Genomic DNA, 27,798 nt, shown 5'->3' with positions numbered 1-27,798 from the left:
CATACACTGGTACATTTGAAAAACCATAGACATATTTCTAGAGCAATTATTCTGGAAAGAGGGATTTTATAAAGATGGTATCTTACCTTCAGCAGGGTAATGATATGATGAATGCAGATGATTTTGTTCACTGCTTTTAGTCTTTTCTAGAGAAAATTCTGAATCACCAAAAGTTAAACTCAATTTATTTTTGAAACTTTGTGGAACACTTTTTTCATTACTGAAATCTAGTGTCTCAAGAATATTTTTCTTTATTTTAGAAAATGAGTTCAATGCTTTTGATTCAGAAAGTGGTGTACTCATAACCTTTTCTCCAGCTGGCAAGGAAAACTTACCAGAATGAGGAGACATAAATTCTGGACACTTTGCTGCCTTCACTGGAAAACGTACAAAATTTGGACTAGGAATATCTTCTCTTGCTACAGTAGGTACGGTTCCACTTGGAAAATTTTCAACACAATCTCCATGTTGATTTGGAACATAATTTGCGTTCCTTATCTCCTGAATATCTAAAGTTTTTCTATATACATCATCAGAAAGTCCATTGCTAATCCTATCTGATGAATGTTCTACTATTTCACCATCAGATTCTGGACTATGAAACCCTAAATCAAAGGTAACAGAAAATAAATCTCTAGAACAATCAAAAACATGTTCATCCTTTGGTGTTTCCACATGTATATCTTTCAGATTTTCCCGAGATTTCCAACTGTTAGTATCATAGATGATTTGATCTTGGGGATCAGAATCATCACTAAGCAGAAGCTCATCAGAAATTAAGAAATGTGAGATTTGAGCCATCTCACCAACAGGTATTTCTTCTGATACACATGAAGATTTGCCCTTGCCACTCCGGGGAGAAAGATGAGCACCATTAAACTCTTCATTATCATCTTCAAATAGTAGCAGACTGTGGTCAGAGAGGGATTCTGGGCAGTCATTGCTGTCAGCATCACAGGTTTTTTTGTCAACAAAATTCTTTGCAGCATCTACGTGCATTCCACCATTTTTAATATTTTTGCGGATTATATTATCACAGTCATGGGAACAAGACTTGTTGGAGTTACAATGATTAGTCATACCAAAGAAAGAACTTTTTACAGAAGGATGACTAAGTTTATCTGAATCTAATTCTAAATTTTGTTGAGAATCTTCCAGTACATGTGCCATCACAGAGGCAGACTTAAGATTTTGTGAATGTTCTTCATATGATAGAGAATGCAAATCTTCAAGTGTAATACTTTTAGCAACATCATATTCCAAGTCTGAGAGTTCACTGAGGGGCGGGGGAGAATGAGATAAAAATCTGTCTATATTAGCTAGAACCTCTTCTGTAAATGTGTAATGAATATCAAATTGTTCCTCTGTTCTCATGGCAAAAAGCTCTTCTTCAGATAGAAGACATAAGTTAGGGGGAACAGATTTCTCGTCATTGAAACTACTATAACCAGAATCTAAAAAACTTGCCACAAATGAAGTGGTGGCTTTATTTATTAACTGACAGTCCAGTGATGACACACCTGGCTGATTAAGAGTGCATGTTTTGGCAATACTATGTGAACCTAACATCCTTTTACCATTTGGTAAGTCTGCTTGAGAAACAGTTTCACCACTAAAATTTGTGTCAGTATCTAAAACATGCATATCATCATTCTTTTCTCTTTTATGCTCATCTTTTTTCATTTCTTTACAGGATATTTTCTTTAGAGAGCTGCTATCAGTAGTTTGGGTGTGAGTTTGTTTAACTATTTCACCACATTCTTCATCAGATTCCATCACTGAGAACAAACTGTCTTCATTTATATTCTGGGCTAGTGAAGATTTTTTGTGAGCAGTAGTTGTGTTATTAGCAAGATTAAAATATTCACTCCTAGGAATGCTGAATGTTGAGCTAACATCTTCCATTTGTAAATAAGATTTGATTTCCAATTCATAGCTGCATTCACCCTGTAAAGAAGGAACATGAAATCTTCATGAGTTTTACTTTATATTAAAATATCTTCTAAGCCAGGCGCCGGTGGTTCACACCTGTAATCCTAGCTACTCAGGAAGCTAAGATCTGAGGATTGTGGTTCAAAGCCAGCCTGGGCAGGAAAAGTCCCTGAGACTCTTATCTCCAACCACCAGATAATGAGAAGTAGAGCTGTGGCTCAAAGTGGTCCAGCACTACTAGCCTTGAGCAAAAAGCCAGGGGACAGGGCCCAGGCCCTGAGTTCAAGCTCCACCACTGATGAAACGGAAAAAAGAAAAAGAAGAGGGGCTGGGAATATGGCCTAGTGGCAAGAGTGCTCGCCTCGTATACATGAAGCCCTTGGTTTGATTCCTCAGCACCACATATATACAAAAAGGCCAGAAGTGACTCTCTGGCTCAAGTGTCAGAGTACTAGCCTTGAGCAAAAAGAAGCCAGTGACAGTGCTCAGGCCCTGAGTCCAAGCCCCAGGACTGGCAAAAAAAAAAAAAAAGGAAAAGAAGCAAAAGAAAGAAATCAATATTTCCCTTTTTTACAAATAATTAGGTATATTAAAATTTTGATAAGATGACATTCTTCTAATTAAGTCTATTTCTTCTAAGACAAGATTCTAAGACAAGATTCCTTATTGAGATGACATAAATCTCTACTGAAAAACAAAATATTTCTAGCTATAATTACTTATACTAATTTTATACCTTAAAATTTCAAATTACTGGGAGAGAGTGAGGGAACAGAAAAGACACTATGAATGGAAATGTACTCATTACCTGATACATGTAATTGTAATCCCTCTGTACATCACTTTATATTAGAAATAAAGTACATTAATTTAACAAAAAACAACTTCACATTAAGAACTGAAGGGCAATTATTCTAGCTTCATTCTGCCATTCCAATAACTGAAAGCAAATGGTAAATTCTTACCTCTTCATGTCTCATTCCTTCTATCATCTGCATAATGCTTACATAATGTTGACATCGATCTGAATGGTCCACCTGATGCGTAGGCAAAGGATGATCCTGCCACACTCTCCACTCAGAGAGAGACAGCTGATGAACTCCAGCAGTTGGTGTTTCTGTCTGGATTGATTTTTTAAAAATCACCAAGTATATACATATGAACAATGAAAATATAAACACTGAACTTTGACAAACTAATATTTTTAAATAATATGTAGATAATGAATCCTAACACTCATACTTAGAATTCATTAAAGTATTCACAAGTGGTATCTAAGGAGAAAAAGGGAATTTTATAAAATATAAAGATGTCTTTTTAAAATGAAAATTTTGTTTATTTCTTAACTTACTGATTGATTGACTGATTTTGTGCCAGTCCTAGGGCTTAAACTCGGCCTGGGCACTGCCTCCAAGCCATTTTGATCAAGGCTAGCACTCTACCACTTGAGCCATAGCCGTTACTTTTGGCTTTTTGTTGGGTAGTTACAAGTCTCATGGACTTTCCTGCCTAGACTTGCCTTAAATCATGATCTTTAGATTTCAGCTTCCTGAATAGCTAAAATTAGAGGTATGATGAGTCCCTGGCACCTGGATAAAATTTTTATTTAAAAAAAAATGTCATATGTTACAACTTGACCATATTTCTGTTTACACACTTCTATGTTAAGAGAAAATGTCTGAGAAAAGGCTTCAAAAGTACTATTTTGCTAGATATAGACCTCACAAGGTAACAAGTAGGCATTCAAATTCTCTAGATGATACTGAAACTCTTCATACCTCAGCCATATCAACCTTCCTGATAATAAAAGACAAAATTATCCTAGTTATCTGTTTCAAGCCCTGTAAATCTTCCAAAATAAATCTTCCTGAGGTTTATCCAGCTCCCTCAACAATATGCAACCTTTGATCAGTTCACTTGACTTTCATTAAGCTTGCCAATCATTTATATTGCTTCTATAATATAAAAACACAATAATATTCTCAAGAAATAAAATAAGCTTGTACAAAGATGCACAAGACAACATAATTTATGTTAGTAAAATACTGAAAAGAATCTCAAAGAAAGGAAACAGTCAAGAAAACACTGCTATGGGGCTGGGAATATGGCCTAGTGGCAACAGTGCTTGCCTCGTATACATGAGGCCCTGGGTTCAATTCCCCAGCACCACATATACAGAAAATGGCCAGAAGTGGCGCTGTGGCTCAAGTGGTAGAGTGCTAGCCTTGAGCAAAAAGAAGCCAGGGACAGTGCTCAGGCCCTGAGTCCAAGGCCCAGGACTGGAGAAATAACAAAACAAAAAAAAACAAAAAACACTGCTATGTTGCAAAGTGAAGCTATAACCATCTGAGTATGCCTCTTTGGAAATATTTACATGGTAGAAAATTAGGGAAAAAGGTATAATTTTTATAAAAAGATTATTGTATACGCTCTACATTTTCTATATATACGTATATGTATATACATACATATACAGAGAGAGAGAGAGAGAAGAATGAATGATAGGAAAGTAAAAGGCTCTAAGTTGGGTATCTACGCCCAAGGGGAAAGGGTCGATAGAGAGTGAATGAAGGTGACTATGGTCAAAGTACTTTATATACACATGATGACAGAAAAAGGAACAAGTTGAAATTATTTTAAGAAGCAAGGAAGAAGTGTAAAGGAAACTGATAGAGAGGATGAGATTGATGGAACATATTATATGTATATATAGAAATATCACAATAAAACTTCCCCTCTTCACCTAGCATATCCTAATAAAAACTCCTTTACAAAATGAAGAAGAAATAGTGGTTTGTGGGATTTTTATGCTATCAGTCCCGGGGCTTGAATTTAGGGCTTTAGGTGCTATCCCTGAGCAAATCTACTCAAGGATAGTGCTCTAACAATTGAGCCATAACTCCACATCCAGCTTTTTTTTTCTTTTTTCTTTTGATAGTTAACTGGAAATAAGAGTCTCCTGGTTTATTCAGGAGGCTGAGATCTGAGGATCTCGGTTCAAAGCCAGCCTGAGCAGGAAATTTCATGAGACTCTTATCTCCAATTAACCACCAGAAAACCGAAGTGGTGCCGTGGCTCAAGTGGCAGAATGCTGAAGAGCTTAGGTACAACACCCAGGCCCAGAGTTCAAGCCCTATGACCGACAAAAAAAAAAAAAAAACCTTCTAAAAACATGTTCAACTTACTGATCTGTTTTCTTCATCTTGTAAAGATGGAAAGTGAACTTGGGGCAGGGTTATTTCCTTAATTTCATCACTGTCCTTTAATCTGAAGAGTCTATTCCATGTTTTAAATTCTTCTTCTGTTAAGAAATAATCTTTCCTTGAATTTTTATGACTCATTCCTACAAATTCAAATAATTGATAGAGGTTAAAATAACTGCAAGACAAACAAAAGACATACACTATAAACTCAAATCATTTATGTATATTTACATTTATGTGTATTTACATCTACTAAACCACTGGTTCCACTTCTTTAAACTATAATTTGTCAGGCTGAGGTTATGACTCAGTGGTCCAGTGCTTGCCTAGCATGCAGAGGTACTGAGGTTAATTTTCAGCACCCCCCAAAAAAAATCAAATGAATAAAATTATAGTAAAACAAAATAAAACAAAACACCCTAAAAATCTGTCACTCTAGACAAAAAAGTACAAAACATCCAGCAGAAGTCAGAGCTGTATATAGAGTGCAAGTGGTAGAACACTAGCAGACTGAGCAAGCAGTTAAGTAAGCAAAAGATTCTGAGTATCAACACTCATACTGGCAAAAAAAATAAAGACAAGACCACAATGTCCAGAAGAATTATATAGTAATTGGGTGTAGGATGATGTGCAAAGAATGTCTAGAACATACATATACACACATAATCTTGGCAGAATGAATTACTAAAACTAGAAAAGTAGGCTGGGAGTTGGTGGCTCATGCTTTTAATTCTAGCTACTCAGGAGGCTGCAATCTGAGGACTGCACTTCAAAGCCAACCCTGGCAAAAAAAAAAAAAAAAGTCCCCATGAGACTCTTATCTCCAATTTACCACCAGAAAACCAGAAGTGGAGCTGTGGCTCAAAGTGGTAGAGCACTAGCCTTGAGCAGAAGAGCTTAGAGATAGTTCCCAGGCCCTCAGTGTAAGCTCCACCAAAAAAAAAAAAAAAAAAAAAAAAAAAAATTTATTGAGAATTTGTCTACCTGTGCTGGATTAAAACCATGACCCTTAGAGCTTTGCCTCATGAGTAGCTACTATTAGCACAAGCCACTGGTATCCAGTTTAAGCTCTAGAATATTACTAACGAAAGCTGTCATACATTCTGAGTAACAGTTTGGAAATAATTATTAAACATAATATTCGCATTAATAACAAAGATCACTATAAACAATGTATCCAACCTAAGTTTTTATGCTATTACAAGTTTAACAAAGGCAAGAAAATTGTAAAAAAACAGACTTGGATATCATTTCATTTATGCCTGATTTTAACCAAAGATTTAGCAGTATTATATAATGACAGGCATGTTTGAATCAAGTTCACTAGATTAGGAACCTATCTCAAGAGAAAAAACTAACAATAACAAAAAGCAAAACAAAACCAGGTAAGACAGATGAGTAGACTAAGCATTTGCAATTTCACAGATAAAAACAGTGCAACAAAAGAACAAACTCAAAACTCAAGTGTGACTGGCCGCAGGAGGCTCATGCCTGTAAACCTAACTCCTCAGAAGGCTGAAATCTGAGAATTGTAGTGTGAAGCGAGGCTGGGCCGAAAAAGTCTATGAGACGTATCACCAATTAACCACAAAAAGCCAGAAGTACAGTTGTGGCTCAAGTGGTAGAGTGTGGGGAGCCAACAAGAAAGTTCGTCCTGACCTCTGGCTACGTTATCTCAAGGAATGTGCAAGGATATTGCTTACTTAAAAGACAGCACAAGAGTCTAGTTTATGTTAACTAGTCAACCTTATCTTGTCTTTACTGCCACCTGTTATTGCCGACTTCAAGGCTTTCTTGTTTTTTTTTTTTTTTGCCAGTCCTGGGCCTTGGACTCAGGGCCTGAGCACTGTCCCTGGCTTCTTCCCGCTCAAGGCTAGCACTCTGCCGCTTGAGCCACAGCGCCGCTTCTGGCTGTTTTCTGTATATGTGGTGCTGGGGAATCGAACCTAGGGCCTCGTGTATCCGAGGCAGGCACTCTTGCCACTAGGCTATATCCCCAGCCCCTCTTGTTTTCTTGAACTTTAGTAACCCTATGCTATTCCCTGGTTCCTAAACTGCATATAAGCTGGAAGTTAAAAATAAACGGGGCTGCAGTCTTGAGCTGTAGACCTCCCGACCCCATCTTTTGTCTTTTGTCATGTGTCTTTATTTTTCTTTATCCTCGCCCCCTCAATCAGGATTCCCTTTCATTGCCAGCAGGCTCCAGCAGTAGAGCACTAGCGTTAAGCATAAAAAATATTAGGGGCAGTGTCCAGGCCCTGAGTTCAAGCCCTAAGATGGACAAAAACAAAACAAAACCCCCAGTGCGGTAGTTCACACTAATTATAGCCACTCAGAAGGCTGTCAACTGAAGGATCCAAGTTAAAAACCAGCTCAGGCAGAAAGTGAGAGGTCATCTCAACAGAAAAGGCCCAGTGCACTGGTGGCACACATGTGTGAAAGCAGCTACAGAAGGAAGTATAAGACAGGAGGATCTAGGTTCAAGCTAATAAAGTAAAAAAACTAGACCTTATTGAAAAATATAATGAAAGCAAAATGGGCTTAAGTATGCTATGCCTTGGGCTTATCCTGAGTTCATCCCCCCAACACTACCAAAAAAAAAAAAAAAAAAAAAAAGAAGGGTCTTCAAATATATGAAGAAGTAGTAAACCAAGGGTGAAAATTGTAAATTTTTTTATTTTTTTATTTTTTTCTGGTACTGAGGCTTGAACTCAGAGCCTAGGTGCTATTCTTAGCCTTTTCACTAAGGCTAGCGCTCTACTGCTGGAGTCACAGCTCCAATTCTACTTTTTGGTGATTAAATGGAAATAAGAATCTCATGGATTTCCCTGCCTAGGCTGGCTTTCAACCACAATCCTCAGGTATCTGCCTCCTGAGAGGCTAAGATTACAGTCCTGAGCCACCAGTGCATGGTTTTAGTTGATTTTTATTATTATTCTTATTTTCTTTTTTTGTTGTCAGTTGTGGGGCTTGCACTGAGGAGCTAGATTTCGTCGGAGATTTTTCACTTAAGGCTGATGCTCTACACTTTAAGTCACAGCATCACTTTCGGTTTTCTGATGGTTAACTGCAAATTTTCATAATCTCACAGACTTTCATAATCATGATGACATCGAACCTTGATCCTCAGAAGGATCTGAGTAGTGGAATTACAGGCGTGAGCTACTGGTGCCTGGTTTGTGATTTTTCAGTTGATAATAACAACATATTTACAGAGCACAATGGGATGTTTACATATATATGTACATACATATATGTACATTGTAACATGACCAAATCACTGTAAAATCTTATCTATTACTTTTGGTGAATGTACTGGAAGTCCTTTCTTCTGGCCATTCTGAAATAAACATTAGTTGGCCTCTGTATGTGTGAACTGAATCTGTGGATTCAACTTGTCTTCGATTGAAATTACTCAGAAAAATAATGCATTGTCAGTCCAGAAGGTTTTTTAGTCATTCTCTCCTAAACAATACTCCAAGTCTATATGATTTTTTTATGATTCTTTAAAAATCCTCTTTAAGCATTAAGTCAAGCCAGGTGCCGGTGCCTCACGCCTATAATCCTAGCTACTCAGGAGGCTGAAGATCTGAGGATAGCCGTCCAAAGGCAGCCTGGGCAGGAAAGTCGGTGAGGCTCTTATCTCCAATTAGCCACCAGAAAGCTGGAAGTGGTGCTGTGGACCAAGTGGTAGAGGGTTAGCCTTGAGCTTAAGAGTCAGAGACAGTGCCCAGACCCAGAGTTCAAGTCCCACGACTGACTGACCAACTGAAAAAAAGAAAAAAAGTCAAATCCAAATAGTAAACTTTCAGTTTCTCATGTTCCTAATGCAAATATTTCAAGCTACGTTTATGGTATCAGTAAAATCTCTGCAGTCTCTAAGGTAGCAACACTCTCATTACTAACTACACTCTTGTACCAAATTCTGTTTCAGCACATCATTTTTTCTATTTCAGTATTGAGAGTAACTTCCATATTTATTACAAGTATAAATATAATTTTGTTTCTCCTTTGTAAAAGGAGCATTGTAAGAGACACCTTGTATTTATAAGTCCTTTAATCCTTTGATGACTATATAAACCCTTATAAAGGCAAACTGCTACCTAGCTTCTCACACCAGCAATTATTTTCTTAAAGGTTTAAGAGTTATATCTTTGAAACATAAACATCAAGGAAGATATTATCCCTTTTTAAAACCATCAAGGAAGATAGTGTTCTCAGCTCCCAAAATCCATAGGAGATTGCCTCAAACTGTTCAGGAACTTGTCAATATCTGCTGGTCAGAAATAAGAGTAGTATTTTGTTTGTTTGTTTGTTTGTTTGTTTTTTGCCAGTCCTGGGCCTTGGATTCAGGGTTTGAGTGCTGTCCCTGGCTTCTTTTTGCTCAAGGCTAGCACTGTGCCACTTGAGCCACAGCGCCACTTCTGGCTTTTTCTATATATGTGGTACTGAGGAATCTAACCCAGGGTTTCATGTATATGAGGCGGCAAGCACTCTTGCCACGAGGCCATATCCCCAGCCCCAAGAGTAATTTTATAAAGGTAACTCACTAACACAAATGGTTACCTTGGTTACCTGGTGAATTTGGGATGCATAATGAAAAACTGCAACAAATGGTGCTGATCTCTCCCATGAGGACAAGTTACTGCTAATTTAAGAACCTGAATCTAAAGGAGTGTAATTGCTTGGGTATGTACACAGCAAAGAACTTTTGTATGTTCTCAGATTATCGTAGTAGATTGTCTACAATGTACAGTTATCTAGTTGAAGGCTATTCTGTAAGTTTTGGCTGGAGGTTGGGGGCATAGTTCAATTCCTAGTACCTAGGGGGGAAAAAATCCTTCCAAAACGGACTTCTTTCTTTCTATTACAAGTCAAAGAGGATTCTCTATGAGTTCAACATGGGACACATATCTATTATCCTACTACTTAAGAGGCTAAAGTTGAAAAATCACAAGTTCACATCAGCCAGGTAAGCTAAGGTGGTTAGCTTAGGAACTGCAGAGACTTTACAGATACTAAAAGAGAGAGGGGAAAGAGAGGATTCTTTAGATTAGAGAATATTTTCTCCAACAGTGGGTTTTCTATTATTCCCTGCTCCCAGATGAGTAACCTTGCATCCTTCCAAAGAGAATACCCAAGTATCTTTTTTTGGGGGGCCAGTCCTGGGGCTTGGACTCAGGGCCTGAGCACTGTCCCTGGCTTCCTTTTGCTCAAGGCTAGCACTCTGCCACATGAGCCACAGCGCCACTTCTGGCCATTTTCTGTATATGTGGTGCTGGGGAATCGAACCCAGGGCCTCATGTATATGAGGCAGGCACTCTTGCCACTAGGCCATATCCCCAGCCCCCAAGTATCTTAAGAGATTTTCCAGGAAGAAATGTATTCTAGGATCTATGAGCTAAGAGCAGTGGGGGACAGAACATGTTGGTGTCAAATCTTTCTTACCATCCCTGGAGGACTTGCGCTGCACACGCCAAGACGCTTTCTCTGGTGCAAAGACACCGTGAGTGATGAACATTTTGTGTAATTTTGGGTTGATATCATCAGGAACCATTCGTGGACTTCCTTGGTAAAAATGAAGGATCTGTCTGCTACCTGAAATAGCTTTATAAATATTTCTTTTGTTGGACTGACTCTGGTTATAAGTCTGCAAAGACAAATACAAAATGGAAAATTTCATTATTTCAATAGAAATCAATCAGCAATAAAGTAATAATTATCTAATTTGAGTTTATTGTAAAGATAAAAAGATCCTAATTTATATAAATATTACAGAACAGAATTCCTGATATCTCTAATTTTATTTCCAGTAAACTGAGAAATAACCTTTGATAAATTTTTTTAAATTTATTTATTATTATATGGCTGGGAATATGACCTAGTGGCAAGAGTACTTGCCTCCAATACATGAAGCCCTGGGTTCAATTCCCCAGCACCACATATACAGAAGATGGCCAGAAGTGGTGCTATGGCTCAAGTGGCACACTGCTAGCCTTGAGCAAAAAGAAGCCAGGGACAGTGTTCAGGCCCTGAGTCCAAGCCCCAGGACTGGCAAAAAAAACAAAATCTATTATAAAGTATATCTTTGTAACTATAGTGCACCAAGAAAATTCAGTTTTTATTATATCACTGTTTTTGAATGTGGTTGATATTTACATATTTTGATAATTAATATAACCAAACGTTAAAGGTTTTGAGTTATTTCTTTGTTACTATTCTCTTATTTCACTGGTCCTGTCTGTTTCTCTATACTTCTGCTTCTTTTACTGTATACAGCAAAAGCATACTCTCCTTACAGGGTACTGAACAAGTTAAGTAAGATGCTGAATCTGAATACATATAGAGTAAGCACTCCTTAACTGTGGGTCATTATTACGATTGTAGTGATCAAAATATTACTAGCTTGGCTGGGCAGCACAATTAGTACTCATTTCCACTCATTGGTAATGTATGACCCTGTACTAACCTTCAAACATGTCATCTATTAGGATCATTTTATAGTTAAACTAGATGTTACATGCAAATACATTTATAACTACATGACCAGTATTAGGGAAAAAAAATTAATTTTCAGATTGACTTAAAGGGTGTTGAAAACATTTTAAGCCAACTTTTTAAAAGTATGATAGCTGCTGAAAAACCTTTTGATGTGAAACTAGATATTTCTCCACCAAATTTGTCCTAATATGTCATAAAAGTTAATATTTTAAAGCCAAGTTGCTCATGCTTGTAATCCTAGCTACTTGGGAGGCTAAGATCTGAGGATCACAGTTCAAAGCCAGCTAACGCAGAAAAATTTGTAAGACTCTTATCACCAATTAAGCACCAGTGGGGGGGCGGGGAGGAGAGAGCCAGAAATAGAGGAGTGACTTAAGTGATAGAATGCCAGCCTTGAGCAAACAAACAAACAAACAAAAAAACTCAGGAAGGAGGGGGTAATAAGAAATGTACTCACCATCTTACGTATGTAACTTTAACCCCTTTGTACATCACCTTAACACTTATATTTAAAAAACGAGACCAAAAAACAAACAAACAATACAATACAAGGTACAATGCCCAGGCCCAGATTTCAAGCTGCAGGACCAGCACCAAAAAATAAAGAGTAAAAAGTTAATACTTTAGTGCAACAAACCCAACACAGTATTATGTATAGCATCATATTTTGGAAGTTCATTCATACAAAATTGTAGCAATATATGAATATAATCCTCAAGTTTCTTTTCACTTAGAATAGCTTTGTATTTCATATAATTGTCACTGATGTTCTAAATGTTACTTAGGTAATTATTTAAAATGCAAAAAAAATTTTATACTTAAATTAGTCAGGGACTGGGAATGTGGCTTAGCAGTAGAGTGCTTGCCTAGCATGCCTGAATCCCTGGGTTTGATTCCTTGTACCACATAAACAGAAAAAGCTAGAAGTGGTGCTGTGACTCAAGTGGTTGAGTGCTAGCCTTGTGCAAAAAGGAGCCAGGGACAGTGCCCAGGCCCTGAGTCCATGCCCCAGAACTGGCAACAAAAAACAAAACAAATAAACAAAAACATACATAAATATATACACCCATACAAAGTAGGAAATTGAAAGGGAATACCAAATTTGAGAGACACAGGGTAAAAAAAGACAAACAACTACAAAAGCAATACTTGCAAAACTGTTTGGTGTAAGTGAACTGAACACCTCCGGGGGGGCGGGGAGGGATAGGGGGAGGAGGGAGAGGGGTATGAGGGACAAGGCAACAAACAGTACACCTGGGGGGGGGAGGGATAGGGGGAAGAGGGAGGGGGGTATGAGGGACAAGGCAACAAACAGTACAAGAAATGTATACAATGCCTAACGTATGAAACTGTACTTTCTGTACATCAGTTTGATAACAAAAATTTGAAAATATATATATATACACCCATACATACATACATACATAATTAGTTGGGTGTTGGTGCACTATAATTACTAAGATATGATTTATAATAGATTTTTAAAACTAATTAAAATAATTAGGATTTGACCTGTAACCCTTAGCTACTAAGGAGGATGAGATCTGAGGATCAAGGTCCAAAGCTAGCCTGAAGACTCACGGCCGACCGCCTGAGCGCCCTCCTGCTCCTCTTCCTTCTCCTCCTACTCCTCCCACTGCCACCCAGCCAGAGCCCCAGCCCAAGCAGCTACTGCAGTCACAACCGCGGGCACCATGGCATCTGGAGTTACAGTGAATGACAAAGTCATCCAAGTTTTTAATGATATGAAAGTAAGGAAATCTTCCACAGAAGAGAAGATCAAAAAAAGAAAGAAAGCTGTTTTCTTCTGTTTAAGCAAAGACAAAAGACAAATCACTGTAGAGGAAGCGAAGCAGATGTTGGTGGGAGACATTGGTAAGACTGTAGAGGACCCCTACACATCATTTGTGAAGTTGCTATCAATGAATGATTGCCGACATGGTTTGTACGATACGAAACAAAAGAGTCTAAGAAGACCCAGGATTTATATTCTGGGCTCCTAAAAGTGCAGCATTAAAAAGCAAGATGAGGGCTAGGAATATGGCCTAGTGGCAAGCGTGCTTGCCTTGTATACATGAAGCCCTGGGTTCGATTCCCTGGCACCACATATATAGAAAATGACCATAAGTGGTGCTATGGCTCAAGTGGCAGAGTGCTAGCCTTGAGCAAAAAGAAGCCAGGGATAGTGCTCAGGCCCTGAGGCAAGCTCCAGGGATGGCAAAAAATAAATAAATAAAAAGCAAGTTGATTTATGCTAGCTGTAAAGATGCCATTAAAAAGAAATTTACAAGTATTAAACATGAGTGGCAAGTGAATGGCTTAGATGATATTAAGGACCATTCAACACTTGGGAGAGAAATTGAGAGGGAATGTAGTAGTTTCACTTGAAAAAAAGAACCATTATAAAATGATAGTCAAGCGCCAGCTAAGTGCACTGGAATAGTATTAGGTTTTATATTTAGTTTTTCCCCTTTTCCACTGGACCCTTGCAACACAATTAATGAAGGAGAGATCATTCATTTAAGCAGCCTGTCAGTGATTGCCATTAGACTGTTAAATACAGTCATTTTTACGCAGAACCCAAGGAATGCCTTTGACTTATTTTAGCCAAAACAACTGGTTCTATGCCTCCCTTGCTGCAAGCACTACAGTGCATGTGATTGTCAATGCGAATACTTAGCTTAGAATACTGCAAAGGGTAAGCAAAGTAAATGCCTTGAAAGTATTATCCACTGGTCAGACAGTAAACTTTTTTCAGTATCATTTATAGTTGCACTTGATTGCAGGTCTATAAAGTGCTGGAGCATTCATACACCTTGCCTCCCTTGGACAGCCTATTTTTGTGACATGGCAGCACAGCTATAACACTATGCGTTAAAAGCACTTTTTTTTGTATTGAGTTGAATCCCCTAAAAGGAATGCCAATTAAGTTCATTAACTGTGTCATCAATTTATCCCAGTACCTCAGTGTTCCTTCCCGTTACCTGCATAGCTTCTTAAGAGAGAGCTGTTATTAATGCCTTTTGTTTTCCATTGAGTGTACACTACTGAATTAAGTGTAAGGCTTTTGTGTTTGCCAAGTGACTGTTGCAACGCTATGGATATTTTGAATATTGGTCGTGATGGCAATTTCTGTATTAAAGAGCCTTAAATGGAACCCTGTTTTGAGATCAGATCCCCACGCTCACAAAAATGGCCACATGGCAATAAAAATGGTGGCATATTACAGAGAAAACAAAAACCCAAAGCTAGCTTGGACAGGAGAGTCTGTGAGTCTTATTTCCAATAAAGTATTCAATAAAGCTGGAAGGCCAGGTGCTGGTGACTCATGCCTGTAATCCTAGCTATTCAGGAGGCTGAGATCTGAGGATTGGGTTCAAAGCCAGCCCAGGCAAGAAAGTCCCTAAGAATCTTATATCCAATTAACCACCAGAAACCCAGAAGTGAGGGCTGTGGTTCAAGTGATAAAAGTGCTAGCCTTGACATGAAGAGCTCCGGGACAATGTCCAGGCCCAGAGTTCAAGCCCCACAAGCAATAACAAAAACAAAAAAAGCTGGAAGTAGTGATGTGGATGTGGCTCAAGTAGTAGAGAACTTACCTTGAGCAAAAACAAAACAAACAAACAAAAACCTCAGGGACAGTGCCCAGGCCCAGAGTTCAAGCCTCGGGCTGGGGGGGGGGGGGGGGGGAGGGAGGAATCCATTATGTTACCGTTTTCTAGTGGCTCATGCCTATAATCCTAGTTACTCAGGAAGCTGAAATCTGGAACTCACAGTTAGAAGACATCTAGAGCAAACAAATATGAGAGACTCTTCTCTCCAGGTGACCAGCAAAAAGCCAGAAGTACAGGGTTAGCTCAAGGGGTAGAGCACCAGTCCTGAGCAAAAATGCTAAACAAGAACATAAGGCCCTGGATTCCCGTCCCCCAATACTAATATACACACACCCAAACAAAAACCATGGCAAACAAGTCTTATAATCACAATTAAATTACATTTGCCTTCAAATTGTTTGAGTTTTGAATGTTAAACACTGGTACTTGTTTTTAGATTGTGTTTCTCAAATTTAAACATTAAGCCATGTTAGCTCCTGTCTACTTACCCGCTCTTCACGCCCTTCAGCAAGGATCACCACAATCCTGCCTTGACGTTTACGGCCAGTTCTCCCCATTCGTTGTATAAGGCGAATCGGGCTCTTTTGGGCATCAAAACATATTATAAGATCAACTTCCCCAATATCCAAACCTTCTTCACCAACACAGGTAGAGACTAATGTGTTGTAACCACCATCACGAAATCGTTTCACTACCTGAAATAAAAACAATTTAACACTACTAGGTGTAATAAAAGAACTGCAGATTAAAGTGTTTTTCTCAACTCACACGAAAATGGAAAAATCAGATTAAAAATCAGCATTATGGATGCCACAGAATAGGGAAAAGGGTCACAAAGTGGCATGTTATGTGAAAAGAGACTAAAATAGGATAGAAAGAGCAAGGTTGTGATGTCAGAAGGCTTTGTCAACAATAGAAGTTTCTCAGGGACAAAGCCATGATTTTATTTTTAATATCACTGCAAGGAACATAAAGGCAGGTGAATGGCCTATAGCAATTACTCCTATTACTCATTTCTTAGATTTAAATGTTACTTGCATGTACAATACTTTTCTATTATTCATTTTGTGAGTAGGTGCTTGTACTGACGGTACTGGGGCCTGAACTCAGGGCCTGAGTGCTATCCCTTAGCTTTATCACTCAAACCTGACACTCGACAACTTGAGCCACTGATTCACTTCTGGCTTTGCTGGTTAATTGTAAATAAGAGTCTCATGTACTTTTCTGCGCCCGCTGGTTTTGAACCTTGAGCCTTAGTTCTCATCCACCCGTTAGGTAGAATTATATGCATGAGCCCCCAACACACAGCTCTTTCACCATTATCACTAGAATTTTATAATTTTATTGTTTTTTATTCTCCTCTGTTACTATTTTTATTATTTTTGTGCCTTTTGTCTTGTATGTAAGTGTATCTATTGTGGGGAGGGGAAGGCAAAGCACAGAAATGGTGGGACAAAGGGTGAAAAATACAGCAGTGACACTCACTAGACATAATATGTTGCAAATGAACCACACAATTTGTAGGGTAGGAGGTCAGGAGGGAAAAAATTGGGAGAAAATGAGGGATGAAGTGAAGCTGTTCAGAAAGAAACTTATGTAACAGTCAGTCTATCACATTTACAATAAAAGTTTTTAAATTAAACAATTCAAATCATGCAAATACTCCAATCTTTCTCTCTGAACAGTTTGTAAAACCACAGCAGCCTAAGAATGAGTTAACGAAAAAGTCAACCAGGCATCAAAACCTCCTTAAGCCTTCCAAACATCATTCAGAATAGCTATTAGCCTCCATTTTGTTCAACATACATCAACATAAGCTACAGACTTTAGTGTGACACGTGCAAGACATGGTGGTAATTAAAGGAGATAATACAACATCAAAGCTTGAACTCACTGATGATGATAGCTTCTATATACAAGAGCAATACTATGGGGCAGGTGGCAGAAGCTGAAATTAAATACATGGCATGGCTACTAACACCCAAGGACCCTGGGAGGTAGACGGCATTTTATTAAAAGAATTCAAGATCCAAGAGGTTAAGCTACTTGCCTTACCTCTCATTAAGAAATGCCACTATGTAAATTAGATTTTCAAAAACCTACTATACTAATCCTGAAGCAAATTCTGTTTTGAAAAGCACATGACAGAAGTCAACTAATAATGGAATTAAATAAGCCTCCCCAACCCTAAGGCAATGAATCTAGACTGGTCCTAGGGAGGGATTTAACAAATTTGTGCAGGAGGGGAGGGGGCAGCTTAAAAATGGTTGCCATTCTCACCCCACCAGATATGACCCACTTGGCTTACTGAGACTGTATTCCGTTTGCCAGCAGCTGGTGGCTCACATCTGTAATCCTAGCTACTCAGGAGGCTGAGATCTGAGGATTGCAGTTTGAAGGAAGCCAGGTCAGGAAAGTCTGTGAGATTTTGATCTCCAACTAAATCACAGAAAAAGCCAAAAGTGGCATCATTGCTTAAGTGGTAGAGTGCTAAACTTAAGCAAAAGAAGCTCAGGGACAGTGCCCAGGCTCAGAGTTCAAGCCTCAGGACAGGAAAAAAAAAAATGGTATTCCTTCACTATCATTTACACACACATACCCTAAAAGGAGGAATAATAAATACAAACTTCTATATATGTTTCATGTTTAGTCCAATCACTTTCCATCTGTAAAGTAATTGTCATTACAGGACTAATGCAACAAAACTAATATTTTAAAGCAAAGATAAAGGGAAAATATGGGCCAATGTTGAAAAAAATGTATTTACTTCAGTAGTAGAGTCTGAACTCAGGGCTTCATATTTGCTAGGCTGGTGCTCTACCATTTGGGCCATACCTCCAGCTCTGTTTTTTTCCTGGAAACTTTTGAGATAGGGACTTGAGAACCTTTCTACTGGAGTTAGCCTCAAACTTTTATGTTCCTGCTCGCTGTCTGCCAAACAACCAGGATTATAAGTGTAAGCCAATCCCACCTGAAAAAATATTACTCTTTTATAGCTAACATATTCCTAAAGAGACTAACATGTAGAAAGGAAGCTATTGTTTATATGCCTACTATTGGCACTGATCTGCCAATGAATGAATATTCACTTCCATGAATTTTGCCCCCAAATTCAAGACTTACATATTCAATTATTTCTTCAATGTTTCCACTTCATTTTTACCAGTGCTACTCAAAGTGTGGTCTAAGAATCTATTACTTTGTCAGTCCAAAAGCTGTTTATTACTGAGTGATAAAAGAAAAGTTCAACGCCGGGCATTGTGGGCTCATGCCTATAATCCTAGCTACTCAGAAGGCTGAGATCTGAGGGTCACACTTCAAAGCCAGCTCAGGCAGGAAAGTCTGTCAGACTCTTACCTCCAATTAATCACCAGAAAATTGGAAGTGGTGCGGTGGCTCAAGTGGTAGAGCTCTAGCCTTGAGCTGAAGAGCTCAGGGATAGCAAGCACCCAGGCTCTGAGTTCAAGTTCCAGGACTGAGAAGAGGAAAAAAAGTTCGCAAACTGAAAGCTAAGGTTTAAAATTTTGATTGAGTAAACTGATTAACCCTAATAATAATTTTTAAAGTATCATCATTGAGTAAAAATGTAGTCTCATACAGCACTGTATGTGGCGATTCAAAACGTGATTTGTTATTTTATTCACATTTGTTATAAAATTTTATTTCAGTAGCCAAGTAACTAGTGATTACAAAAAAGATTAAAAGTTAATTGGTTTTATTTTTGTTTCACCATCTACAAAATTACCTCCAACTGCTCCTTCTGGGTAAAACCTTTCATGCTTTTCCCTGAAGCATGGCCAACAAACGTCATCACTCTAATAATTGGCTGATGCTTTAAAAGCATTTCTGCAATTTCCTGAACACTGTCTCGAAATGAAGAAAAAATCATAACTCTTGTGTCATCGTATTTCTTTTCAGAGGTGTTTTTCGCTGTGGAACAGAAAATACTTTAGTTACAACTTTTCAAAAGTCTTTACAGAAGAACTAGTTTAAAACACTACCCTGAAGCCATATATTAAGTAATCATTTTAAATATATACGTAAGAAGTTTTTTTTTGTTTTGTTTTGTTTTTTTGGCCAGTCCTGGGCCTTGGACTCAGGGCCTGAGCACTGTCCCTGGCTTCTTCCCGCTCAAGGCTAGCACTCCGCCACTTGAGCCACAGCACCGCTTCTGGCCGTTTTCTGTATATGTGGTGCTGGGGAATCGAACCTAGGGCCTCGTGTATCCGAGGCAGGCACTCTTTGCCACTAGGCTATATCCCCAGGCCCCGTAAGAAGTTTTAACGTATTTTTCTACTGCATTAAACAGTAATTTTAACAATCTTGACTCCATTTCTCATAGGCTATCATAAAGTTGTAGTCAGGCACAGGTGGCTCACACCTGTAATCCTAGCTTCTCAGCGGAGGCTGACATCTGAGGAGCATGGTTCAAAGCCTATCTGGGCAGAAAAGTCGATCAGACTCCAATTTACCACCAGAAAACCAGAAGTGGAGCTGTGGCTCAAAGTGGTGGAGCACTAGCCTCGAAGAAAAGAACTAGGGGACAGCACCCAGCTTCTGAGTTCAAACCCTATAACCCATAAAATGAAATATAAAGTTCCAAAGAAGGCCATTAAGTGTCTGAGTCATTTTGAGTAGCCCCGAACACAGGACATGACTGACTCTCCCCTTTAACTTTCTGTACAGACAGAAAAACACACTGCAGAGCTACCACTAGTTTCCTACAACTTTCCCTCCTGTTCACTAAAGGCCCTCTTAACCTGGCCACACATGCTCAACTTCACAAAAGATAACTGCAGAATCTAGTCAATTCTAAAGCCGCTGCCTATTCTTGGTAACCAGCAGAATGCACGAAGATGAACATGAATTGTATGATCAAGCAACTTATTTTCTAAGTGATATGTCTTATCTAAAATATACTACTATCCCTACTACTTCAGGTTAATAAAAACATTGAAAATAAGGTAATAATCTAAAACATGAAATAAAATGGACTGGCACCTAAATGAAATAGAAAATGGAAGTATGAATGGGATAATAAAGGCCAGGTAGTTACACAGATATTTTTGTGATTGTTTTCCTTGGCTTTCAAGCTTGGTATGGAACTTCAAATGAAATTTTTTTTTCTTCCTTGTGTCTGTGGTTTTTTTCTTTGTTTTTGTACTGCTCCTGGAGCTTAAACTCAGGGCCTAGGTTCTGTCCCTGAGCTTCTTTCTGTTCAAGACTATTATTGCTATACCACTTGAACCACAGTGCCACTTCTGGCTTTTTCTGAGTAGTTTATTAGATAAAGTCTAGAGTCTCATCGATTGGTTTTGAAGCAGGATCCTAAGACCCCAGCCTCCAAAGTAGCTAGGATTACAAGTGTGAGTCACCAGCTGCCAGCCTATATGTTCTTTTTTGAGGTAGGGTCTCACTATGTAGCTCAGCCTATCCTCAAACTCTTAACTCCTTCTGCCTCAACCTCTTGTATGCTGAGATTGCAGATTTGTACAGTCAGGTTGACAATGCCTTTACCTTCCTTATTCATCATATACAAATGCCAGTAAGCAAACACTGTATATACTAATTAATTAATTAATTTCATTTTCACAATAATCCATTTTATTAAGAACTGGCTCAGACTATTCCTCGGAAATCCATACAGTGATAGTTCACAATACAAAAGAAGCAAAAAGTAAGAGCTGAGAGAAGCAACCATAGCAAATAAACTTATTCTAAACATACTTGCTCTGAATCATTGTAGCATGAATTTCCTGCGTGTGATCAATACCTGACAACCTGCTACTCTCACTGCAAATCCAGTCTCTAACCTGCTAGCGCCGGCCTCTCTACTCTCATTTCACTGAGGCTCTATCAAAGGCATCAATGACGTCCACACTGCCATATTAAAGGAAAACTTGGTAGTTCTTGTGACAGTTCTCTTAAGCGTTCCAGAGTCTACTCTTTCCTATTGCTACTGCTGTTTCTTCCCTACTTCTCCCATACACTTCTCCATTTCCTTCTCAAACTCCTTGGTGACTGCTTTGCTTTAAACTCTGTAGACGTTAATCTTCAGGACACCCTTCCAGACCCTCTTTGGTCTCCAAACTATCAATCTGGTGAACATCACACTGAATATCAAAAAAGCCAAGCAAGAGAATGATCCTGAATTCAAGTCTTAGTAACAGCACCAAATAAGTAATTGAGCCCTACACAGGAAGTGACACTGTGGCTCTAAGTAGTAGAGTACTAGCCGTGCCCAGGCCAAGAGTTGAAGCCCCACAACTGAAGGGGGAAAATAAAAGCCCTACACCATCTGGCCTTCATTACTGCTCATCTGCACACCTCTTACCTTCACTCAATCTAATCTAGTCCACTGATCTTTAATAAAACTAACCAAACTAACAAATAGGGTCCTTGGACCATGCTATTCTTTCTGCCTACAATAATCCTTCTTCCAGAAATCCCCAATTTGCCTCCCTCACTTCCACCAGGTATCAGCTAAAACATTTCACACACAGGCTTCTCTAACCACTCTCTACACATGAAACTTTCTCCCGATGTGCCATAACTTGCTACCACTTTATTATAGATGGTTTTACTCTCACTCTTACTGGCCCCAAACTAACTTTTCCCTTATTATCTTCTTCTAAGCATTCCTACTGCTCATACTTTCCAAAATTTATTCAAATTTTTACCATTAATTATTTAGAACAATTAAAATTCCTCCTGCTTTTCTTTCTTTTTTTTTTTTTTTTATCAGTCCTGGGCCTTCAACTCAGGGCCTGAGCACTGTCGCTAGCTTCCTTTTGCTAAAGGCTAGCACTGTGCCACTTGAGCCACCACACCACTTCTGGCCACTTTCTATATAAGTGGTGCTGAGGAATCGAACCTAGGGCTTCATGTATATGTGGCAAGCACTCTTGCCACCTGGCCACATTCCCCAGCCCCAAAATTCCTCCTCCTTTATAAGGTGTGTTAGCATAAACTAGTAAGTGGAAATCTTAGCACTTTCAGCAACTACCATACCTTCAACACTATTAAGTATTACCTACCATTCCATGACCTAAAATGTTCGATTACAATTTCTTCTAATTTCTTTAACTTTGGATGACTATAGAAAAAATCTTTCCTTTTTTCTCCTGTAGAAATAAATATCAAAAATACTTCTTTATTTTTCTAAAGTAATCATATTAATGTATTCTTCTTTAAATACATGTTAAAATTTTACTTTTTATTTAAATAGTAACAAAGCATGTAGGTAGGACATGAACATCCAAAAGAAAGTCAGTAATAAAACAAAGAAATATATTTATTTAAACGTTCAATGAGACTGAGAATTTTCACTATTAATAAATAATGCTAATATCTCATATGTATTTAAAGTTTAAATTTATTAACAATAAACTTGAATAAGTATTAATCCTAACAAACAATAACAAACTTAAGCATTTAAAAGAGCTATTGTTACCCAAATATAAACAGGGGAAGACGGTGCATCAATAAAACAATATGTCAAAATTAATATTATTTAAAAAAGAACAATTTGGTTATGGTGGCATATCAAAACTTGGGATGGGGGCTGGGAATATGGGCTAGTGACAAGAGTGCTTGACCCATATACATGAAACCCTGGGTTCATGCCTCAGCATTACATATATAGAAAAGGCCACAGATGGCGCTGTGGATCAAGTGGCAGAGTGCTAACCTTGACCAAAAAGACGCCAGGGACAGTGCTCAGGCCCTGAGTTCAAGATCCCAGACTGGCATAAAAAAAAATGAATAAAAAGAACTTGGGTTGGGAAGGCAGAAGGATCAAAGTTTGATAGTCGACTGGGCTTCATAGTGAAACCTTGCCTCATTTAAAAAAGCTGGTGGCTCTCTCTTGTAATCCTAGCTACTCAAGAAGCTGAAATCTAAGGATCTCAGTTCAAAGCTAGCCCAAGCAGCAAAGTCCATGAGACTCTTATATCCAATTAAGCACCAGAACACTGCAAATGAGCCTGGGGCTCAAAGTGGTAGAGCGATAATTTTGAGCGAAAGAGCTTAGACACAGCACACAGGCCCAAAGCCCCATAACTGATTAAAAAAGACAGAGAGGGCTGGGAATATGGCCTAGTGGCAAGAGTGCTTGCCTCGTATACATGAGGCCCTGGGTTCGATTCCTCAGCACCACATATACAGAAAATGGCCAGAAGTGGCGCTGTGGCTCAAGTGGCAGAGTGCTAGCCTTGAGCAAAAAAGAAGCCAAGGACAGTGCTCAGGCCCTGAGTTCACGGCCTAGGACGGGCCAAAAAAAAAAAAGACAGAGAGAAAAAGAAAAAGAAAAACAATATATAATCTTTTTTATTGCACAGTTTTTTTTATTGCCTAGGTCTACCTCAAAGTCCTAAACAGAATCAATTGTCCCGCCTCAACTTTCTAAGAAACTGAGACTACAGGTATGCATCACTACACACAGCTAATAAAAGACAGAATTTTCAATGAAAATCCATACCTTTGTGGAGGAAAGCATTATCACTTGCTGAAGTACCATGTGTATGTGCAAACATGCACTCTAGACGGTTATAGAGTTTCATGAAGTTCTCATTTCGGCTAAGTTCGTTTTTTGCCAGTGTCATTCCTTCGAAAATTAAGAGAAGGTTTTACAAATGAACAAACTTAAAAGCAAATTAGTCAAATTTGTTAGTAAAAAGAAATTCAACTCTGAGAATGAATGCAGATTTTTCCAATTTAAACATGAAAAACATCTGATTTTCCTAGTTCAAGAATCATGTCGGGCTGGGGATATAGCCTAGTGGCAAGAGTGCCTGCCCCGGATACACGAGGCCCTAGGTTCGATTCCCCAGCACCACATATACAGAAAACGGCCAGAAGCGGCGCTGTGGCTCAAGTGGCAGAGTGCTAGCCTTGAGCGGGAAGAAGCCAGGGACAGTGCTCAGGCCCTGAGTCCAAGGCCCAGGACTGGCCAAAAAAAAAAAAAAAGAATCATGTATTGTTTTCTCATTGCTTTTAAAATAATGCACCTGGGGCTGGGAATGTAGCCTAGTGTTAAAGTACTTGTCTCACATACATTGAAGCCCTAGGTTTGATACCTGAGCACCACATATACAGAAAAAGTCAGAAGTGGTGCTGTGGCTCAAGTGGTAGAGTGCTAGCCTTGAGCAAAAAGAGGCCTGAACAGTGCTCAGTCCCTGAGTCCAGGCCCCAAGACCGGCAAAATAATAATAATAATAATAAAGTATCTTAGATGACTGTTTTATGTATCTTCCAGGAAAATATGTTCATCATTTCTTTACATAATTTCATACCATTTACCTTTTGTTCCATCCATAATTCCACAAAGGAAAAAATACAATGATCTCATTCCCATTTGCTGCAGTAATTCATAACCATGATATAAACTAATACAAATGGCAAACTCGCCCTCAATTATGCCTTGATGTAGTCCCTGAAAAAATCAACAATCAGCACATGTTAAATTCAACCAAAGAAACATGAAGATACAAGCACTATGCCCATGCTCTCAGGCTAATATGCCCATATGATAACCAAGTTTTGTTTTTTCCAGTCCTCACGGCACTCGCACTATCCCAGGCCTCTTTTTGCTCAAGGCTAGGTAGCACTCTACCACTTGAGCTCACAGCTCCACCTCTGCCCTTTTCTATATATGTGGTACTGAGGAATCGAACCCAGGGCTTCATGTATGCTAGGTAAGTACTCCACCACTAGGCCATATTCCCAGCCCCTGGTAACAAAGATTTAAAAGAAGAATACCGAGAATGTATTTCAATCATTTTTCTTGATGAAGACTATAATTCTATAGCTTCCATTTTTAGTAGCATTTATCAGTGAATCATTCTAAATTCTTCCCTGACAGTGTTGAATAGTTTTATAAAGCATCCTAACTATCTGAAACAGTAATCTCCCCTCTTTATCAAATACACTCATCAATAAAATCAAATTCAACAAGTTTAGATTTACTGAACATTTTAGTGAACTTTTAATTTTAGGAAGAAATTAAAACACGTTTATTCATGTTTTAGATAACATAGTGAAATAGACTCCTTTAGAGGTTTGTTAGGCAAGGCAGGACTGCATTTTCTGGTGTAAAATAAAAGTGACTCCTATGTAGTCACAAATATTCATTAATTATTCTCTCTGGCCTCCTCAAAATCTTTTATCTCTAGCTAGGTGCTCTTACCCTTTTGCTCCTTGCTACTTGGGAGTCTGCCTCAAGAATACTTCTCACCAGCCATCCTAGCAACTAAAAGCCTAGGCTGATCAAGCATGTGTCTAGGAAGGAAGCAAAATGCTTTCTCAAATTGCCCCATTTGTAAGGAAATGGAAGGACTTGGAAAAAATTATACTAAGTGAAGTGAGCCAGACCCAAAGAAACATGGACTCTGTGGTCTCCCTTATTGGGAATAATACAGGTTGGGAATAGTACAGGTTTAGGCAAGTCATAGCAGAGTATCACAAGAGCCCAATAGCTACACCCTTATGAACACATAAGATGATGCTAAGTGAAATGAACTCCATGTTATGGAAACGATTGTTATATCACAGTTGTAACTACTTTCAACGTCCCATCTGTATCTGTAGCTTCTATTATTGATTGTGTTCTTGTATCACCTTCCAGTGGTTGTACCTACACTATCTCTGTAATCTTATTTGAGTATTTTGGAAACCGTGTATACTGGTATTAGAAATAGGAAATTGAAAGGGAATACCAAAATTGAGAGACACAGGGTAAAAAAAGACAAACAACTACAAAAGCAATACTTGCAAAACTGTTTGGTGAAAGTGAACTGAACACCTCAGGGGGGGAAAGGGAAAGGGGGAGGAGGCAGGGGGGTATGAGGGACAGGGTAACAAACAGTACAAGAAATGTATCCAATGCCTAACGTATGAAACTGTAACCTCTCTGTATATCAGTTTGATAATAAAAATTTGAAAAAAAAAAAAAAAAGATGCTTTCTCAAGACCTAACCAGCAAAATCCAGAGCCCAAGAAAGCAAAGACCTTAATTCAGTTCCCAGGAACTGCCAAATAAAAGCAATGTTCCATGGAGTTACACTTCTGGACTTGGGTGTCTTTTTATATAGTGAGCTTTTCTTCCAACCTTGGGCCCAGCTTGACAGATATTTTCATACACCTACTTCTCCCCAATGAACATTAAGTATTACAAGTTTTTTGTGATGCTTCTTCCTTTCTGGTATTGCAAGTAAGCCTAAATATTCTGGGATTCAAGTTTAGCTACAATTTGCTCTTTCATGGGTCAATGATACACTTAAATAACTCATTTTATATTTTAACCTTCCTAGCATAAACGTTTATACTTACCACAATATTCGGAGATGGGTTTTTCCTAAATTGATCTCTTGCCAGAATTATCTGGTACTTGGTTAGATTGGGGATATCTCTTCTCATCAAAACATTCCTTTGAATCAAAGAACTTGCAAATGTCTCCAAAATCTGCAAATGTAAAAAAAATTATTTTAAGCTTAAAGACCTTTTTTCAATCATATTAATTTTTGCCACATGTTAAAGTAATTAATATAATTAATAAAGTTTGTTTTGAAATGAATTTTAGGGCTAACACAGCATAGACAATAAAATTCAAGCATAGTTGACATCTAAACCCAGATAGTATCCACATATAGGCCTCACAAACTAGGGCTCACACCTGTAATCCAAGCAACTCAGGATCTGAGCATCATAGTTGAAAACCAGCCTGGACAGCAAAGATTAAACTCTTATTTCCAATGAACTAGTCAGAAAAAGCCAGAAGTCTTGCTGTGACTCAAAAAGTAAAAGCTTATAGACAGTGCCAGGCCCTAAGTTCAAGCCCCAGGATCGGCACAAAGAAAAAGAAGAAGCGCTAGGAATGTAACTTAGTAGTAGAGTGCTTGCCTAGCATGCATCTAGCTCTGAGTTTCATTCCTCAGCACTATATGAACAGAAGAAACCAGAAGTGGGCCTAAGGCTCAAGTGTTAGAGTGCTAGCCTTTATCAAAAGAAGCTTAGGGACCATGCCCAGGACCAAAGTTCAAGCCCATGGACTGGCAAGAAAAAAAAAAGAAGAAAATTATTATTATTATTATTATTATTATTTTCAAATGTTGATTTATTTCATTTCATCACCCCTCAACCTAAAACAGTATAATATAGGAACATGAAAGGAGTGCACTGGTATTTTTCATTGCTGCATCTTCCATCTCTAGAACAAATAATAGCACATAGGTCTCAAGTAAATGTTTGCAGATGAACTGAAATGTCTTGAGCATATTTAATTTCATTCACTAATTCTTCCAACCAGTATTAAACATCTATCATATATCAAATGTAGCTCTTAAATACTGGGAATCTTATGACTAAGACAAATGACGCTGGCTGCTCTCATAGTTTACAATCTAAGGAAGGAAACCAAAGGATCAAGAAATGGATAAAGATGGAGATTGTACCTCCAAGCAAGTACAGTGTCTTATGTCTGATCCCTGATTCTAAGCAAGAAAAAAAGACTAAAAGAAGGTAATAGATAATTTTTATTTCCTTGGTTTTGT

General features: G+C 38.4%; 1 protein-coding gene and 1 pseudogene across 1 annotated transcript in view; one reads left to right on the top strand and one right to left on the bottom strand.

The window, feature by feature from the left end:
• The window catches only part of LOC125362879 (Fanconi anemia group M protein-like), a 58,986-nt gene that overhangs the window by 20,870 nt on the left and 10,318 nt on the right, over positions 1-27,798 (bottom strand). Inside the window, exons 5-14 of the mRNA XM_048361792.1 lie at positions 26,579-26,710; positions 24,551-24,683; positions 23,730-23,855; positions 22,288-22,374; positions 18,996-19,180; positions 15,739-15,945; positions 10,584-10,785; positions 5,118-5,275; positions 2,898-3,053; positions 87-1,947 (exon numbers count right to left, since the gene is read on the bottom strand). Of these exons, the coding sequence (XP_048217749.1) occupies positions 87-1,947; positions 2,898-3,053; positions 5,118-5,275; positions 10,584-10,785; positions 15,739-15,945; positions 18,996-19,180; positions 22,288-22,374; positions 23,730-23,855; positions 24,551-24,683; positions 26,579-26,710 (3,247 nt within the window). The remainder of the gene's footprint in view (positions 1-86; positions 1,948-2,897; positions 3,054-5,117; positions 5,276-10,583; positions 10,786-15,738; positions 15,946-18,995; positions 19,181-22,287; positions 22,375-23,729; positions 23,856-24,550; positions 24,684-26,578; positions 26,711-27,798) is intronic.
• Positions 13,331-14,079, top strand: LOC125363569 (annotated as a pseudogene).

Source organism: Perognathus longimembris, chromosome 14 (assembly GCF_023159225.1).
Source record: "Perognathus longimembris pacificus isolate PPM17 chromosome 14, ASM2315922v1, whole genome shotgun sequence".
NCBI classification, from domain to species: Eukaryota; Metazoa; Chordata; class Mammalia; order Rodentia; family Heteromyidae; genus Perognathus; species Perognathus longimembris.
Note: the sequence above shows the minus strand (reverse complement) of the source record. Positions and strands in the feature narration are given on the sequence as shown.